Source organism: Littorina saxatilis, linkage group LG11 (assembly GCF_037325665.1).
Source record: "Littorina saxatilis isolate snail1 linkage group LG11, US_GU_Lsax_2.0, whole genome shotgun sequence".
In the NCBI taxonomy this organism is placed as follows: domain Eukaryota; kingdom Metazoa; phylum Mollusca; class Gastropoda; order Littorinimorpha; family Littorinidae; genus Littorina; species Littorina saxatilis.
In genome coordinates, this window is record NC_090255.1 from 5,718,236 (window position 1) to 5,734,307 (window position 16,072).

The following is a 16,072-nucleotide window of genomic DNA, read 5'->3' on the forward strand; positions in this document are numbered from 1 at the left end:
GTGCGTGCGTGTGTATGTCTGTGGTAGAAACTCTAACATTTGAAGACGTCACATTACATTGACGTCACATTATGACGTAAGAGGGTTAGATGTCACGCGAAGGAAGTACTGAAAGTCTCGGTCATTATTATTTTGAGCGGGCCGAGACTAGTTGGCGGTCGTGTCCCTGTAAGTAGGCTACATGCAGACAGACAGATCTAGATCTAGTGTCTCGTTTTCTTGCACAGTTTCACCTATGCTCTTTCTGTGTGTGTGTGTGTGTGTGTGTGTGTGTGTGTGTGTGTGTGTGTGTGTATGTGTGACGGAGTGATTGAGCCTTTGTGTTACTGTTTGTCGATTTCTTAGTGAGCCTTGATGGCTTCGCCTCTTGTTTTACTGTGCACTGTGCTGCGCTGTGAAAAAAATGTGATTCTTTGTATCTTATGCGAGCATGTATATGTGCTCTTTGATGATTATTTTCCTTTTTATCTGAGACAAATTGTATTAGTTGTATCTGTCGTGTTGTGTTTTTGATTGAACTTGTAAATTGAACTTGTAAAGCGCTTCGAGCTGTGGAGAAGCGCTATATAAATGTCCATTATTATTATTATTATTATTATTATTGTTATTATCATATGAATAATATTCAATACAGTAACAAAATGTTCTTTATTGTTAAACCACATTTGTTTATGGAACGACGTAAAGTTACCTTCATATAAACATCAGAATTGAGTAAGTTTCCATAACCTTCGTGGTTGAAAACGACGTTAAACACCAAAGAAAGAAAGAAAGAAAGTAAGTTTCCATACCAATAGCAATACTCTTGCCGTCTAAATTTATACTTGTTTTATTTTACCGCTGCGTCTTGTATTTGTTTGAATTAGGCTAAAAAGACATTTCCATGGAAGGGAGGTCACTACTACCATGTTTCCGGGATCGAGGCAGATTTCTCGACTTCACAGCAATGCAAACTTGTGCCATGAATTGTTATTAAGCCATTTATAAAACGACTATCACTGAGCCTTTCACTAAACGGACACCTATTTTCAAGGGACTGTAAGTTGTTACGACAGGTGGTTTGGAAAAGGAACACAATCCGCGAAAAGCCTCACAGTCAGTGAGTCACAGGTAATGTAGCGTTCTTGTTAAATTCCTAGCTCATAATACTTACTACTTGTACTTGTACTTGTACTTGTGCGACGATTTAGGTTAAAAACCTGTACGCCGATCCACAAAAGTAAGCTGCATACGCGGGGGGGCTAGTAGCAGCTTGGTGATTCACTGCAGAGGAATATTAAGGCTCCAAATTTGCAGAACCTTCACTTGTAAGCATAGCAAGTCATTTTACGAGGGTCAACTGAAAATGTTGGACTCGAACAGGAAGGAGTTGACTTGCGAGTCTCGGAAAAAGTTTGCATTTCAACATCGAAGTGGATTCACAGCGCGCGGCGCGTTCTGCAGCGTTGCGATTTTCAACGCGCGGCGCTACGAGGAGCGCTGCGATTCACGACGCGCGATGTATTCTGCTGTAATATTTCCTTCACAATCGCAAAGTTTACAACTGTCAACAGCTACATTTATCTGAGAAATAAAACTGTCAATAAAACGAAAAACAGAGCTCCATTCTCTCTCTCTCTCACTCTTTCAACTGAGTTCACCACATATCGCTGCGCCGATGTAAAAACGTGCCAAAGTTCCGGCCTTGAATACGTGGCAGTCATATCACTACATGTCATTGCGATGGCTTCTACTATATGGAAAGCAGCTAAGTTTTTAAACTGGGATGACGTTTTTAAACAAGTATCCGAGTACAGTGCCGCGGAACCGCTGTTAATCGGTGTCACACCACAGGCGGAAGGCTTCGTCCACTGGACTACTACTATCACAGAAAGACTACAAGGTATGTCACTCACCTTCGAGTCTTCTGTGTTCTTGGAGTCGCTTCCTGGGGAAAAAATATTGTTCAAGACGGTTTGCCTTTTCCTACAGTCTGTGTAAGGTCAAATAAATACAGTGGAATGATTGTTCGCACTATTATGTGCCTTTAGTTTTCAGTTTCCGTCCGCTGCAGGTTGTTTTTAACCATCATTTGGACGAATCTTCGTTTGCGAGCCGCTAATCCACTTGGGGACAAATCATGTATGCCGCACCGAATATGCATGCCAGCGCTCATTGGTTAATAACAGGATATTCTATGATTATTTTCCCGTGGGTAGCTTTGCTGCACAATATTTACATATGTTTTAGACCAATGAGCGCTGGTATGCATATTCGGTGCGGCATAACCAAATGATGGTTAAAAACAACCTGCAGCAGACGGAAGCTGAAAACTAAAGGTACATAATAGTTCAAACAATCATTCAACTGTATTTATTTGACCTTACACAGACTGTAGGAAAAGGCAAACCGTCTTGAACAATATTTTTTCCCCAGGAAGCGACTCCAAGAACACAGAAGATTCGAAGGTGAGTGACATACCTTGTAGTCTTTCTGTGATAGTAGTAGTCCAGTGGACGATACCTTCCGCCTGTGGTCACACCAGCAGTTAACTTTTCAGCAGCCATTTTGGAATTCGCGCATGCGCAGATTTATTTATTTTTTTTTTTTTCTCGGTTGATTAGAAAGCGTATTCAGTCAGCAGAAAGTGCAATTTTGTAGTCTTGCAGCCCTGAAGTTGCTTTTGAGTGTCCAAGGAAAGAATGTAAAGGTTCTTAGGATTACATCGGGCACACAAATACACGATTTGTCTTGTTTTTCTGGTTGATTTGAACGCATGCGCAGATCGTTTTTTTCGAGTGTTTTTCCTCCTCTTTCGGGTTCCTTCTTCGTTCCATGTAAGCGCTGGAACTGTTAACTGGTGTATGTAACATTCACTTGAGATAATATAATAGAGGTAGGTGCAATCAATTGTTGTTCAAAATGTTGCTGATAATCATAGATGTACGAAAATAAAGCGCGTCAACAATCTGCGCTGCTGAGAACAATAGCCGTGCTCTGGGAATCGCTGCGCTGCACAACACGCCGCGCTCTGGGAATCGCTTGCCTTTCAACATTGTCCCTCCGGACCTCCACGACGTCGTTGTCCGTTTCGTAGTGCTCAACCCTGAGGTACTTCTTCATGGTTGCAAACATACGATGGTTTGAGGATGGCGTATCTGGCAAATATAGCGGATGGTTAACCATCTCCAAGCCGCAATATAATCATTTGTTGCCATGGAAACCAAGGACTTTCTGGCAGGGTCGGTGTCTTAAGGGAGCAATATCCCTTTCCGTAGTGTTCCTCGGTGCTTAGCCTTGATATATATGCTCTCTTAGTTGACTTGCAAGTATGGAAAAAGAATTCACCGGTTACTGTCATCTTTTGGAACGAAGTCCAACAGGAAATACCCCTCTGCGTCTAATGAAACAGATGCCATCACTTTTTTTAAGGGGAATTGACCCTGACTTTCTTTAGGTGGGTATAACCTTGATGCCCCTACTGCATGAACAGTTGATTGGTTTCAGGCTGAAAGTGATGTACCCTAGTCTCATCATCAGAAAACAAATAGGGGCAGAAGATCCTCTCGATCTGCCTCAAATAAACGTAAAATGTCACGTGCCATGTTGGATCTGAAGTGCTTCTTTTCTGGTGTAAAAGTTTGAGGACCTGCCTTGCTTAAACTGTCTTCATGAAAAGTTTTCTGCACAGAATACTCCAAACATTCATGTGAGATGCCAAGAGTATCAGCAATGTAATAGGTGCACATTGGTTAATTTTGCACCACCAGTGTGAGATGCCAAGAGTATCAGCAATGTAATAGGTGCACATTGGTTAATTTTGCACCACCAGTGTGAGATGCCAAGAGTATCAGCAATGTAATAGGTGCACATTGGTTAATTTTGCACCAACAGTGTGCAGACAGCATCAACGGTTTCTTGAGTTGTGACCATTGTTGGTTTTCCACACGGTTTGTCACCTTAAACGGTTTTCCTTCCAAGCCTGTATTCCGCTGACCACCTTATGACTGTGGTCTATGAAGGGGGATCCCTGCCAAACGTTTCCGTCAGGTCATTATGAATTTCCAGTTATAACCTTCGTGGTTGAAAACGACGTTAAACACCAAATAAAGAAAGAAAGATTTTCAGTTGTCTAAGATTAAAAACATTTTTTTGCAAATATTGGATCGCTGAGTTTTGTTAGTTTTCTAGAATGTGGGGTTAACAGTGGGGTATGGTACTTTGAGAAACCGAGGCACACAAACTACTCGTCGCGATATAACCTTCGTGGTTGAAAACGACGTTAAACACCAAATAAAGAAAGAAAGAAAGAAAGAAAGCACACAAACTAACCGGTAAAAATACATATTATTTTGCATGACCTCTTCACAAGAATCTTTCTTAATTCATGTCAAGTAAAGTTTTGAATGTCTAAGTCAATTCCTTCCTGGTTGGGCCGGTACTTCTCACTGACCCTTGTAGATCCCTTTGAAGTCACGGAAAGAACTGTGAATACATTTCGTTTACATGTGTCAAAGAAAGAATGATCTGTGTAAGCCAACAGGGGAGGCAACTCTGTCGTGTAAGTGATGTCCCTTGGTTGACACAGTGTGTATTTTCTCGTCATTTTTGTCAATCAAACATGAACATTATTTGTGCTTAAGTTTGGTGCTCAATCTGTCTACTAATTTCACGACAATAATGCTCTTTGGCTTGATGACAGGGATCTGTATCAAAATCTAGTAAAGAATGCCACTGGATTTTAAGCTAAGAATTTAACACGCTAAAGTTCGTTATTACCCTTGCTCAAATTAGGAGCCGTGATTTTTGTAGTCACCTTCACTTGCCTTGACTTGATCAGTGGTTGAGGCACTTGAGCTATGGCCTGTTCACTGTTCTAAAGTTGATGGGGAATGAATACGGACTGGCTCGGGAACCGGCAAGTCGATTGTGGAGCCCTACCATCTTATTTTTGTTAGTATATTTTAAAAATGTGTTCAACTCTTTTTGTTTCCTTTTTAACACTCCTTCCTTTTATTTTGCACTAAATCTATTCCTTTTTATTCTGAAGCATTTTGGTGATGGCACTGAGATTGCAACAACTGTGATCACTGCCTTTCGTCCTTGAACTGAAGCAGCAATAAATTGGTTTCAGTTGTGGTTAGTTGTCGTGCAGGAACGCAGAAGAAGAAGTTATGGTTAAACATATAAATCTGCTTCGCATCGAGTTACTCTGCCAGGATCTCTGACAATTGCGAACCGCATCTCTTGATGTACAGTACAGTCAGTCGCTGATTAGGGATCGCACTGTTGATGAAATACAAGTCTTTCTGAGTCTTCTTCTTCTTTTTCTTCTGTGTTGTTACAATTGAATTTTTGAAGAAAATCTTATTGGACGGCAAAAAATATAGGTAGCTTGTGGAGAATGCGGGTCTCCGAGCCTGGGGGGTCCGTAGCCGACTTTGTGGTTGTCCAGCCTAGGGGCTCCGTAACCGACTGGCTGGTTCTCCAGCCACAGCTAAAAAGATATGTCAGTGTCACTGACACTCACCAGTAGATCTCTGATTCTCAGAATGCTCACTCTGAATGTAAAATGTGTATGGCATTTGTTTAAAGTGCTCCGGACAGTGGTAATGGTATGTGTGGTCGAGAGTTCAAGTCTTGCCCTTGCTGATGTTTTTTTTTTAATTTCTGCAATTTATAACCTTTCTAATATTTGTACCTTCTTAACTAACCTTTATTATATTTTTTGCTCTCTTCTTCTTTAGTCCAAAGCATGTATTCCAATGTGTTTAGGTGGTTTCTACCAAAGTGAGGCAAAGATCGCCACAACAAAGCTCACTGAGTTAATGATTCCGAATCGGCCATCATTGAATGCGCCCACGAACCAAGTATTGTGAATCACTAGTCCCAATTCTAGAAGCGGTATTTATCAACAAAATGCAGTACATGTATATATATATAAATCATCACCGGCACGGTTGGCCTAGTGGTAAGGCATCCACCGCCCTGATATGGCCCTTCGTGGTCGGCTGGGCGTTAAGCAAACAAACAAACAAACAAACAAAGTGGTAAGGCATCCGCCCCGTGATCGGGAGGTTGTGGGTTCAAACCCCGGCCGGGTCATACCTAAGACTTTAAAATTGGCAATCTAGTGGCTGCTCCGCCTGGCGTCTGGCATTATGGGGTTAGTGCTAGGACTGGTTGGTCCGGTGTCAGAATAATGTGACTGGGTGAGACATATGAAGCCTGTGCTGCGACTTCTGTCTTGTGTGTGGCGCACGTTAAATGTCAAAGCAGCACCGCCCTGATATGGCCCTTCGTGGTCGGCTGGGCGTTAAGCAAACAACCAAACCAAATACATAAATCATTAAAAACAAAAAACAAAAATCAGTTGTTATAAAACATAGCTTGTGTGAATACTATATGTCCACCAGGTAAGGACAACCAGCTAACATATCAGGATGAAGAGGAAACTGCCGTCTACTGTGGTGGTGAAGGTCGAGTACGATGTCGAAGAGCCGCCTGCAGCCTCTGATGAGATGGACACAATGCCAAACAGTAAGTGTGTGACCTGATGTTGTGTGTGACCTGATATTGTGTATTGTGTTACATTCATTGATTGATTGCTTGATACAGGCTCTTGAAATGAAAGTTAATGGCAGTAAGTCGCGTGTTGGGACGATTCGTTCACTGGGGGTTCATTATATAGTAAAATGCATACGTGGTGGCAAAATCGGTCCTACAAAGGGAGTAGTTGTAGAAAGGGGAGTCGGTAAGGGGGTGTACTACTGTATCACAGTGGAAAAGGGCATTTGTAATCATAAATCATAACTCATAACATTTTATTGATCCAACAAAGGAAATTAAATTGGTCATCAGCACATATAGGTCATTAATTAATAATTATAAAAGAATAAGAGAAGAAAATTCATAAAACCCATGATAACAAAAAATATCTAAAGTAATATATGTACAACTACAATACCCTTTTTACTTGCACACTTGACACACCGACACACCAGCACACATGCATACATACCTACATACATACCTACATACATACCTACATATATACATACATACATACATACATACATACATACATACATTCCATGTTAAAGTGCAGCCAAGAATATCACAATAACCATATCACTGTTTGGACTAACAGACAAGTCCCCATGCAAATGATGATAACAACAATCCATAATTAACGCTATTGCACTACCAAAAGAAGAGACCAACCAAACACATAAAACCAATCACAGTAATCATCATCAGTTATCACAGGTATCACAGTAGATTAGCCATCAGGTAGTTAGACTCAATTGGGCAAATATAGTGTCAACACCATCACAACAGTGCTAAAGCTCATTATCACAGCACTAGTTATGATCAAAGGTCAAACAGTCATCAAATCATATTAAATCTATCACTAAGAGGTACATTTAAAAGGCATCACTTATAGTCTGTGGCCAGGACAATGGCTCGGTTGTTGTTAAAATATCTAACAGCTGCAGGAACAAAAGAACGCCGAAAACGCTCCGTTCGACACCTAGGCATGAGAAACCGAGCGTTCCGTGTGATGCGGAGATCCATCAGTGCGTCGTGGAGGGGATGCCCTCGGTCGAACAGAATAGCTCTGGACTTACTGGCAAGCCTTCTTTCAACAAGGACTTCAAGGGTGTCAAGGCTCTGGCCTACAGTAGAACTCGCTTTCTTTATCAGCCTGTTCAGCCTGCCAGTGTCCCTTGCAGTGGCATTCCCTCCCCAACACACTGATGCAAACACCATCACACTGCACACCATACTCTGATAAAACATGTACAGCATCTTGTTACACACATGAAATGATCTCAGCTTGCGCAGGAAAAACAATCTTGACTGCGTCTTCTTAAAAACAGCATCAACATGATTAAACCAGCTTAGCTTGTTATCTAAAACTACACCTAAATACTTGTACTCGCTGACTATCTCAATCGCATCACCTTTGATGACTACAGGATGGACAGTGTCTTTCTTTTTGCGAAAATCAAAAATCATTTCCTTCGTCTTGCTTGCGTTTAATACTAAAAAGTTGGAATCACACCAAGACACAAAATCATCAATATGTTCTCTATACAAGCTCTTATCACTAGTTAATATTTATCTAGTTTTTAGTGTAGTGGTTTGTTTTTTACATTTAGTCAAGTTTTGACTGAATATTTTAACATAGACGGGGGAATCAAGACGAGGGTGTGGCCTTTGTGTGTGTGTGTGTGCGTATAGAGTGATTCAGAGAAAACTTCTGGACCGATCTTCATGAAACTTAACATGAGAGTTCCTGGGTATGATATCCCAAGACGTTTTTTCCTTCTTTTTTTGGATAAATATCTTTGATGACGTCATATCCAGCGTTTAGTAAAAGTTGAGGTTGCACTCTCACGTTTTAATTTTTCAACCAAATGTATTCACATTTTGGTCAAACAATCTTCGATGACATCCGGGCTATGGGATTGCATTTAAGCTTGGAAGCTTAAAAATTAGTTACCTTATTTGCCTCTAAAGTTATCATTAAAATCAAATTTGCAGAAGTGAAAGTGTTGCACAGATGGTCAAAAATAAAGTACATTAAAGTGTAGCCTATGCGATGCTAACTTTTGTCTGTCTGTGCGTGCGTATGTATGTATGTATGTATGTCTGTGGTAAAAACTTTAACATTTGACTGAACACTGAAATACTAATTTTACCTGGTTATTATTCAAGCAACAGCTTCAAAGTATTGAAGCAATGATCAACATTTCGTCGGCACGTAGGTAGTTAAAGTGTGTATCCAAAGAAAACGGGTGGTGGGGGGTTTTGGGGGGGTAAAAACAGTTGACTGGTTTGTGTCGTGTTTGGTATGTAGACCAGGTCAGGGGTCAAGGTTAGGTCAGATTGCTTGAAGGATTGTGGTATCGATTCACTTTTCAGTTCTAACCGAGCTGCATTCATCGATTGTTCGGTTTCGTAGCAGCTCCAGAAAAATAGATAAAGAAGATACCAAAGGAGATTTCCTACAGGTTGATCTGCACAGCGTGTTTTCAGTGTCTGCGTGAGGAGGCGCTGTCGAAAGCGCAGTGTCGATCTGGCAGTCGTGTCCCCTTAAGTAGGCTGCAGACAGATCTAGTGTCTCCCACTCTTGCACCGTGTCACCAATGCTTAGTCATACTGTGTGTGTGTATGTGTGACGGAGTGATTGAGTTTGTGTTACTGTTTGTCGATTTCTTACGTGAGCGTTGAAGGCTTCGCCTCTTGTTTTTACACATTTGCTTCTGTGAAAATTTCATTTTAAGTGACCGACCTAAGAATTCACCAGCTTTGGAGAATGACTCATGTATTGACATCTAGAGATTCTGGTTGTGTTGCTATTTTCATTGTGACACACATTGCTTACACAAAAATTATGTGCCTCTTTTTCAGCAGCTAAAGTCAAGGCAGAGGCATTCCCAGCTGTGACCGAGACGAGCAGTTCAGCAGCTGAAGTCAAGACAGAGGCATTCCCAGCTGTGACCGAGACAACCAATTCAGCAGCTGAAGTCAAGATAGAGGCATTCCCAGCTGTGACCGAGACGACCAATTCAGCAGCTGAAGTCAAGACAGAGGCATTCCCAGCTGTGACCGAGACAACCAAATCAGCAGCTGAAGTCAAGATAGAGGCATTCCCAGCTGTGACCGAGACCAGCAATTCAGCAGCTGAAGTCAAGACAGAGGCATTCCCAGCTGTGACCGAGACGACCAATTCACCAGCTGAAGTCAAGACAGAGGCATTCCCAGCTGTGACCGAGACGACCAATTCAGCAGCTGAAGTCAAGACAGAGGCATTCCCAGCTGTGACCGAGACAACCAATTCAGCAGCTGAAGTCAAGATAGAGGCATTCCCAGCTGTGACCGAGACGAGCAGTTCAGCAGCTGAAGTCAAGATAGAGGCATTCCCAGCTGTGACCGAGACGAGCAGTTCAGCATTTGAAGTCAAGATAGAGGCATTCCCAACTGTGACCGAGACGAGCAGTTCAGCAGCTGAAGTCAAGACAGAGGCATTCCCAGCTGTGACCGAGACGACCAATTCAGCAGCTGAAGTCAAGACAGAGGCATTCCCAGCTGTGACCGAGACGACCAATTCAGCAGCTGAAGTCAAGACAGAGGCATTCCCAGCTGTGACCGAGACAACCAAATCAGCAGCTGAAGTCAAGATAGAGGCATTCCCAGCTGTGACCGAGACGAGCAGTTCAGCAGCTGAAGTCAAGATAGAGGCATTCCCAGCTGTGACCGAGACGAGCAGTTCAGCAGCTGAAGTCAAGATAGAGGCATTCCCAGCTGTGACCGAGACGAGCAGTTCAGCAGCTGAAGTCAAGATAGAGGCATTCCCAGCTGTGACCGAGACCAGCAATTCAGCAGCTGAAGTCAAGACAGAAGAATTCCCAGCTGTGACACATACAGGAGAAAACCCACAATGCTCAGCAACATTTTCCCAGAAACCTCATTTAGAGATCCACATGTTAACTCATACAGGAGAAAAGCTACATTTCTGCCCTTATTGTCCAGCAACATTTTCTTGGGAAGAAAGTTTAAAGTACCACATGGTAAAACATACTGGAGTATTAAAGCCACAAGTCTGTCCTCATTGTACAGCATCATTTCCTCGGAAAGAAAGTTTAAAGACCCACATGTTAACGCATACTGGAGAAAATTTGCGAAAATTGAAGCAAAAGCCACATGTCTGCCCTGAGTGTACAGCAACATTTTCTCGAAAATTAAGTTTAAAGATCCACATGTTAAAAGTAAAACATACTGGAGAAAAGCCACATGTCTGCCCTGAGTGTACATCAAAATATGCTCACAAACCGAGTTTAAAGACGAGCAATTCAGCAGCTGAAGTCAAGATAGAGGCATTCCCAGCTGTGACCGAGACGAGCAGTTCAGCAGCTGAAGTCAAGACAGAGGCATTCCCAGCTGTGACCGAGACGAGCAATTCAGCAGCTGAAGTCAAGACAGAGGCATTCCCAGCTGTGACCGAGACGACCAATTCAGCAGCTGAAGTCAAGATAGAGGCATTCCCAGCTGTGACCGAGACAACCAATTCAGCAGCTGAAGTCAAGACAGAGGCACTCCCAGCTGTGATCGAGACGAGCAGTTCAGCAGCTGAAGTCAAGACAGAGGCATTCCCAGCTGTGACCGAGACGAGCAGTTCAGCAGCTGAAGTCAAGATAGAGGCATTCCCAGCCGTGACCGAGACAAGCAATTCAGCAGCTGAAGTCAAGACAGAGGCATTCCCAGCTGTGATCGAGACGAGCAATTCAGCAGCTGAAGTCAAGACAGAGGCATTCCCAGCTGTGACCGAGACCAGCAATTCAGCAGCTGAAGTCAAGATAGAGGCATTCCCAGCCGTGACCGAGACAAGCAATTCAGCAGCTGAAGTCAAGACAGAGGCATTCCCAGCTGTGATCGAGACGAGCAATTCAGCAGCTGAAGTCAAGACAGAGGCATTCCCAGCTGTGACCGAGACCAGCAATTCAGCAGCTGAAGTCAAGACAGAAGAATTCCCAGCTGTGACACATACAGGAGAAAAGCCACATACCTACCCACAATGCTCCGCAACATTTGCCCAGAAACCTCATTTAGAGATCCACATGTTAACTCATACTGGAGAAAAGCTACATTTCTGCCCTTATTGTACAGCAACATTTTCTTGGAAAGAAAGTTTAAAGTACCACATGGTAATACATACTGGAGTATTAAAGACACCTGTCTGCCCTCATTGTACAGCAACATTTCCTCGGAAAGAAAGTTTAAAGACCCACATGTTAACGCATACTGGAGAAAAGCCACATGTCTGCCTTGAGTGTACAGCAAAATTTGCTCAGAAAGGAACTTTAAAGAAGCATATGTTAACGCATACTGGAGAAAAGCCACATGTCTGCCTTGAGTGTACAGCAACATTTCCTCGGAAAGAAAGTTTAAAGACCCACATGGTAAAACATACTGGAGAAAAGCCACATGTCTGCCCTGAGTGTACATCAAAATTTACTCAGAAAAGTCATTTAAAGATCCACATGTTGAGGCATACTGGAGAAAAGCCACATGTCTGCCCTGAGTGTACAGCAAAATTTGCTCAGAAAGGAACTTTAAAGAAGCATATGTTAACGCATACTGGAGAAAAGCCACATGTCTGCCTTGAGTGTACAGCAACATTTCCTCGGAAAGAAAGTTTAAAGACCCACATGTTAAAACATACTGGAGAAAAGCCACATGTCTGCCCTGAGTGTACATCAAAATTTACTCGGAAAAGTAATTTAAAGATCCACATGTTGAGGCATTGTCACAAGCGGCTTTAATATTAGCATACTTTTATGCTGTGGGGTTAAAGGTATTGTGTTGGAGCGCCTGTGTTCCTCTATTTCGCCTGTCTTAGGTAGACGCTGGTTAACTGCAAGTGTCTCGTGGAGCTCGTGCTCAGGTATTTCACGTGTATTTTACTTGTATTTATGAAGGTGAACTCAGAGCTAAATTCGAGCTCGTAGATACTCCTTTTTATTCATTCGTTCTTTGCCTTTAGCCGAGGAAAGATAGCTTGCGTTCCAAGCGAATCCGTTCTTCGTTGAACGTAGGGTCTGTTTACGTCGAGCAGACGCCGGAAAACTGCTATCAATGGCAGGGGATATTGTTGTGGCTACTTCAATGCAACCAGGATGTGGTATGTAATCATTGAATATTATGTTGTGTGGGTTACAGTTAAATTATTCTCAGGTTTAGATTTGTTTATTGACTTATGAAAACCGGTCAATCCAAGATGGCGGAATGTATAGTGTGCACGTGCGTGTTTGTAACTTTGTACTTGAACGGTATGAATTTGTGAGTTTGTTTTGGGAAATGGTTTGGCATGTTATTGAATGAATATGTTTTGGTTGAAAGGAGAGTGGTGGACAGTTTTGTTTATAGAATGAATTTGGTATTGATTGTTGGACTTCATACTTAGCAAAATTGAATGTATAAGTCGGTTGGTATGTGTGTGCAAGATGCATGAGAGTGAGAGTAAAGAGCTATGTCCATTTAATCCTGCACTTGGTTGTTAAATTATAAGGACGGGTGGGCGATGTTGCTGTTACGGTGAACTAAGTCTTGCGTTCACCATTCCAGGTTGTTGTGTTTCACCATGCGGAGGCTTTGACATGGCCTACTACTGAGGAGATGTCTGCCTGCTCCACTTTCAAAGACGGCACTGCTCGCCTGGCAAGGACTTGCCGTCACCGATGGCTCCTGTCGCTTCGCACTACGGCCTCGTTAACCCAAGTTCATGGACGATTTCGGATACGCAAGCACGGTAACATTAGCCTTAGCCCGTCCTAACAGCTAAAAGTGCAGGATCCATAACGTCATTGTGAACTGAGCGAAAGTGAGAGGTGTGAAAAATGCGTTAAAAGGAAAATAACTATTCTTTGTTGTTATTGGCTTTAATACTGGTTGATCTTTGTTGTCGTTGTGGATGTTATCGTAAGAAAGAGTAATATGGTTAGTTAGTGAGTTGTGTGTGTATTTATGTTTGGTCTATGTATTATTGATTTGTTGTAAGAAACGTCCTTAATTTACTGTTCGTGTCAACTCGTGTTTTGTAGTCGAAAGAGTAAGATTGTTTTGAGTCGTGGATGACAGACTGCGTGCGTGATTTATGCATGTGTGCGTGTCAGGCATACTGGAGAAAAGCCACATGTCTGCCCTGAGTGTACAGCAAAATTTGCTAAGAAAGTGAGTTTAAAGATGCATATGTTAACGCATACTGGAGAAAAGCCATGACCTCCGAAAATCTGGGATAATCAAATATTAAAATGGAGGTGAATTTACAGAGGTTATGAATATGAAAAGATAATCTGAGTAATACGATCTTAAAGGGGAGGGAGTGTTATATTGGGGGTCTTAAAAGGGGGTTCCATTGTATTCACTTGTAAAGATAACTTACTTATCATACAGTGGACCGCCCTGATATGGCCCTTCGTGGTCGGCTGGGCGTTAAAGGCATATGTACTCGATGACTATACACGCTAATTGCTTTGCCAACAGCTGGAGACATGCTAAATTAAGTTCCCTGCAAAATATTGTGGTCTAGGACCCCTTCAATGTTGAGATATGTTAATTTTCATTTTGATCTGGATCGTCCTATTTATAGATTTGGCAACACATGTAACGTTGATGCAAGGGAGCTAACACCGCGGCTTTGTTGACATCCTCACTTTTTCAGAGGCTAGAACAAGCTGTAATGCATGTATTATGGTCCGCGCATGGTGACATATCGTCATTATATGGTCTTATGGTGCGTTTGACATCGATTATGGGCAAACTACACTTTGTAAACACGGGAGCGCGTACATATGCCTTTAAGCAAACAAACAAACAAACAAATCATACAATGGACCGGCACGGTTGGCCTAGTGGTAAGGCGTCCGCCCTGTGATCGGGAGGTAGTGGGTTCGAACCCCGGCCGGGTCATACCTAAGACTTTAAAATTGGCAATCTAGTGGCTGCTCCGCCTGGCGTCTGGCATTATGGGGTTAGTGCGAGGACTGGTTGGTCCGGTGTCAGAATAATGTGACTGGGTGAGACATGAAGCCTGTGCTGCGACTTCTGTCTTGTGTGTGGCGCATGTTATATGTCAAAGCAGCACCGCCCTAATATGGCCCTTCGTGGTCGGCTGGGCGTTAAGCAAACAAACAAACAATCATACAATGGACCGTTAAACTAACCACTCACCGGAGAGCACCCAGCAGACTACTCGGTCAAAAAGTAATAGCAGAGAGACTGGTCAAGTCTCCTGTCCCTAGCCTTTATTTGATATTGGGTGAATTTAGCTAACCTGAGGGTCAGAATAAAAGAACAAGAAAGGTAATTTGTGGGAACGTTTGTTATTGACAAAACAATACATTACAGTCACAAATATATTGTCGACCCAACGATATTTTAAGTGCACAGACAAACTACACTTGTCACAAAAAGTCAAGGAACAACTGACATATTCACATGAAAAAAGCAAACAGCAATATCTTCATAACCCGAAAAACGAAATCAACCAAACTTGGCTAATGCACTGACAACAACTCGCAAATTGTCTAGACAGCATCATTGGCCGCATGTGATGCACGGACGCGGTGCTAGGCAGGCGGAAAGTGCAGGCCCTCCACGTCAAAAATGCGCCTAAATTCACTGGCTCAGCAGAATGAACATTGGTACTGAACATCGGAACTGATCATGGCACGTGCTAGGCGGACGTCTGGGCTGTGAAACTCACCGCACTGAAAGCCTTTATAAGCCAGCGTTTCACAGCTATGGTCCATTCCAACACCATGGTCCAGAGACGATCGCTGCCAGATGTCGACAAAGGACGAGCCCTTGCCTGGCTTCAGCGCGGCGCCACCTACCGAGCTGTTGCCCACCGACTTGGGGTGTCTCCATCGGTTGTCTGGAGGCTACAAGAACGCTGGAGAGCGACTGGACGGGTCCAGGACAGGCCAAGATCTGGGAGACCAAAAAAGACTGATGCAAGGGCTGATCGTTACATCGTCCGCCAGGCTCTGACGTCACGCACCATCACTGCAGAGCGCATCAGGGGGCATGCAGCTAAGGGTGGCTACCAACATTCAAGTCAGCACGCAGACCATCAGGAACCGTCTCCACAACGTGCGGCTCCGTTCCAGAGTACCAGCCAAGAAGCCCAAGCTGACTCCAGTCCACAAACGAGCCCGCCGAGACTGGTCTGCTCGTCATTCGAGATGGACACGTCATCAATGGGCCACTGTTCTCTTCAGCGACGAAAGCAGGTTTAATCTGATGCATCCGGACAAGCGGCTGTCCGTATGGCGACGAGAAGGCGAACGGTTTAACCAGGACTGTGTCCAGGAGGTCCTCGCGTATGGTGGAGGCTCCGTGCTGGTATGGGGAGGCTTCTCTGCCAACCATAAGACCCCCCTGTACCACATCCAGGGGAATCTGACCGGGGCACGCTACAGGGACGAGATCCTGGGTCCGATTGTCATCCCTTTCCTGCAACAGCTGGGACCCCAGGCCACTTTGCAGGACGACAACGCCATACCGCATGGGGCCTTCCTGC

At 43.5% G+C, this 16,072-nt stretch overlaps 1 protein-coding gene across 1 annotated transcript; it reads left to right on the forward strand.

Moving 5' to 3' along the window:
• The first annotated feature begins 750 nt into the window (after positions 1-750).
• On the forward strand, positions 751-13,563 carry LOC138979616 (gastrula zinc finger protein xFG20-1-like). Its single transcript, XM_070352331.1, has 3 exons — positions 751-1,110; positions 6,396-6,519; positions 9,400-13,563. Exons 2-3 carry the CDS (start codon positions 6,423-6,425, stop codon positions 12,309-12,311), a joined length of 3,009 nt encoding a protein of 1,002 aa, XP_070208432.1. The 5' UTR covers positions 751-1,110; positions 6,396-6,422; the 3' UTR covers positions 12,312-13,563.
• The last annotated feature ends 2,509 nt before the right edge of the window (positions 13,564-16,072 follow it).

Bases quoted from the DNA above. Each gene is read 5' to 3' on its own strand.
- LOC138979616 (XM_070352331.1), top strand. From the start codon at position 6,423: ATGAAGAGGAAACTGCCGTCTACTGTGGTGGTGAAGGTCGAGTACGAT. The intron at 6,520-9,399 runs GTAAGTGTGTGA...CCTCTTTTTCAG, and splicing joins GATGGACACAATGCCAAACA to CAGCTAAAGTCAAGGCAGAG.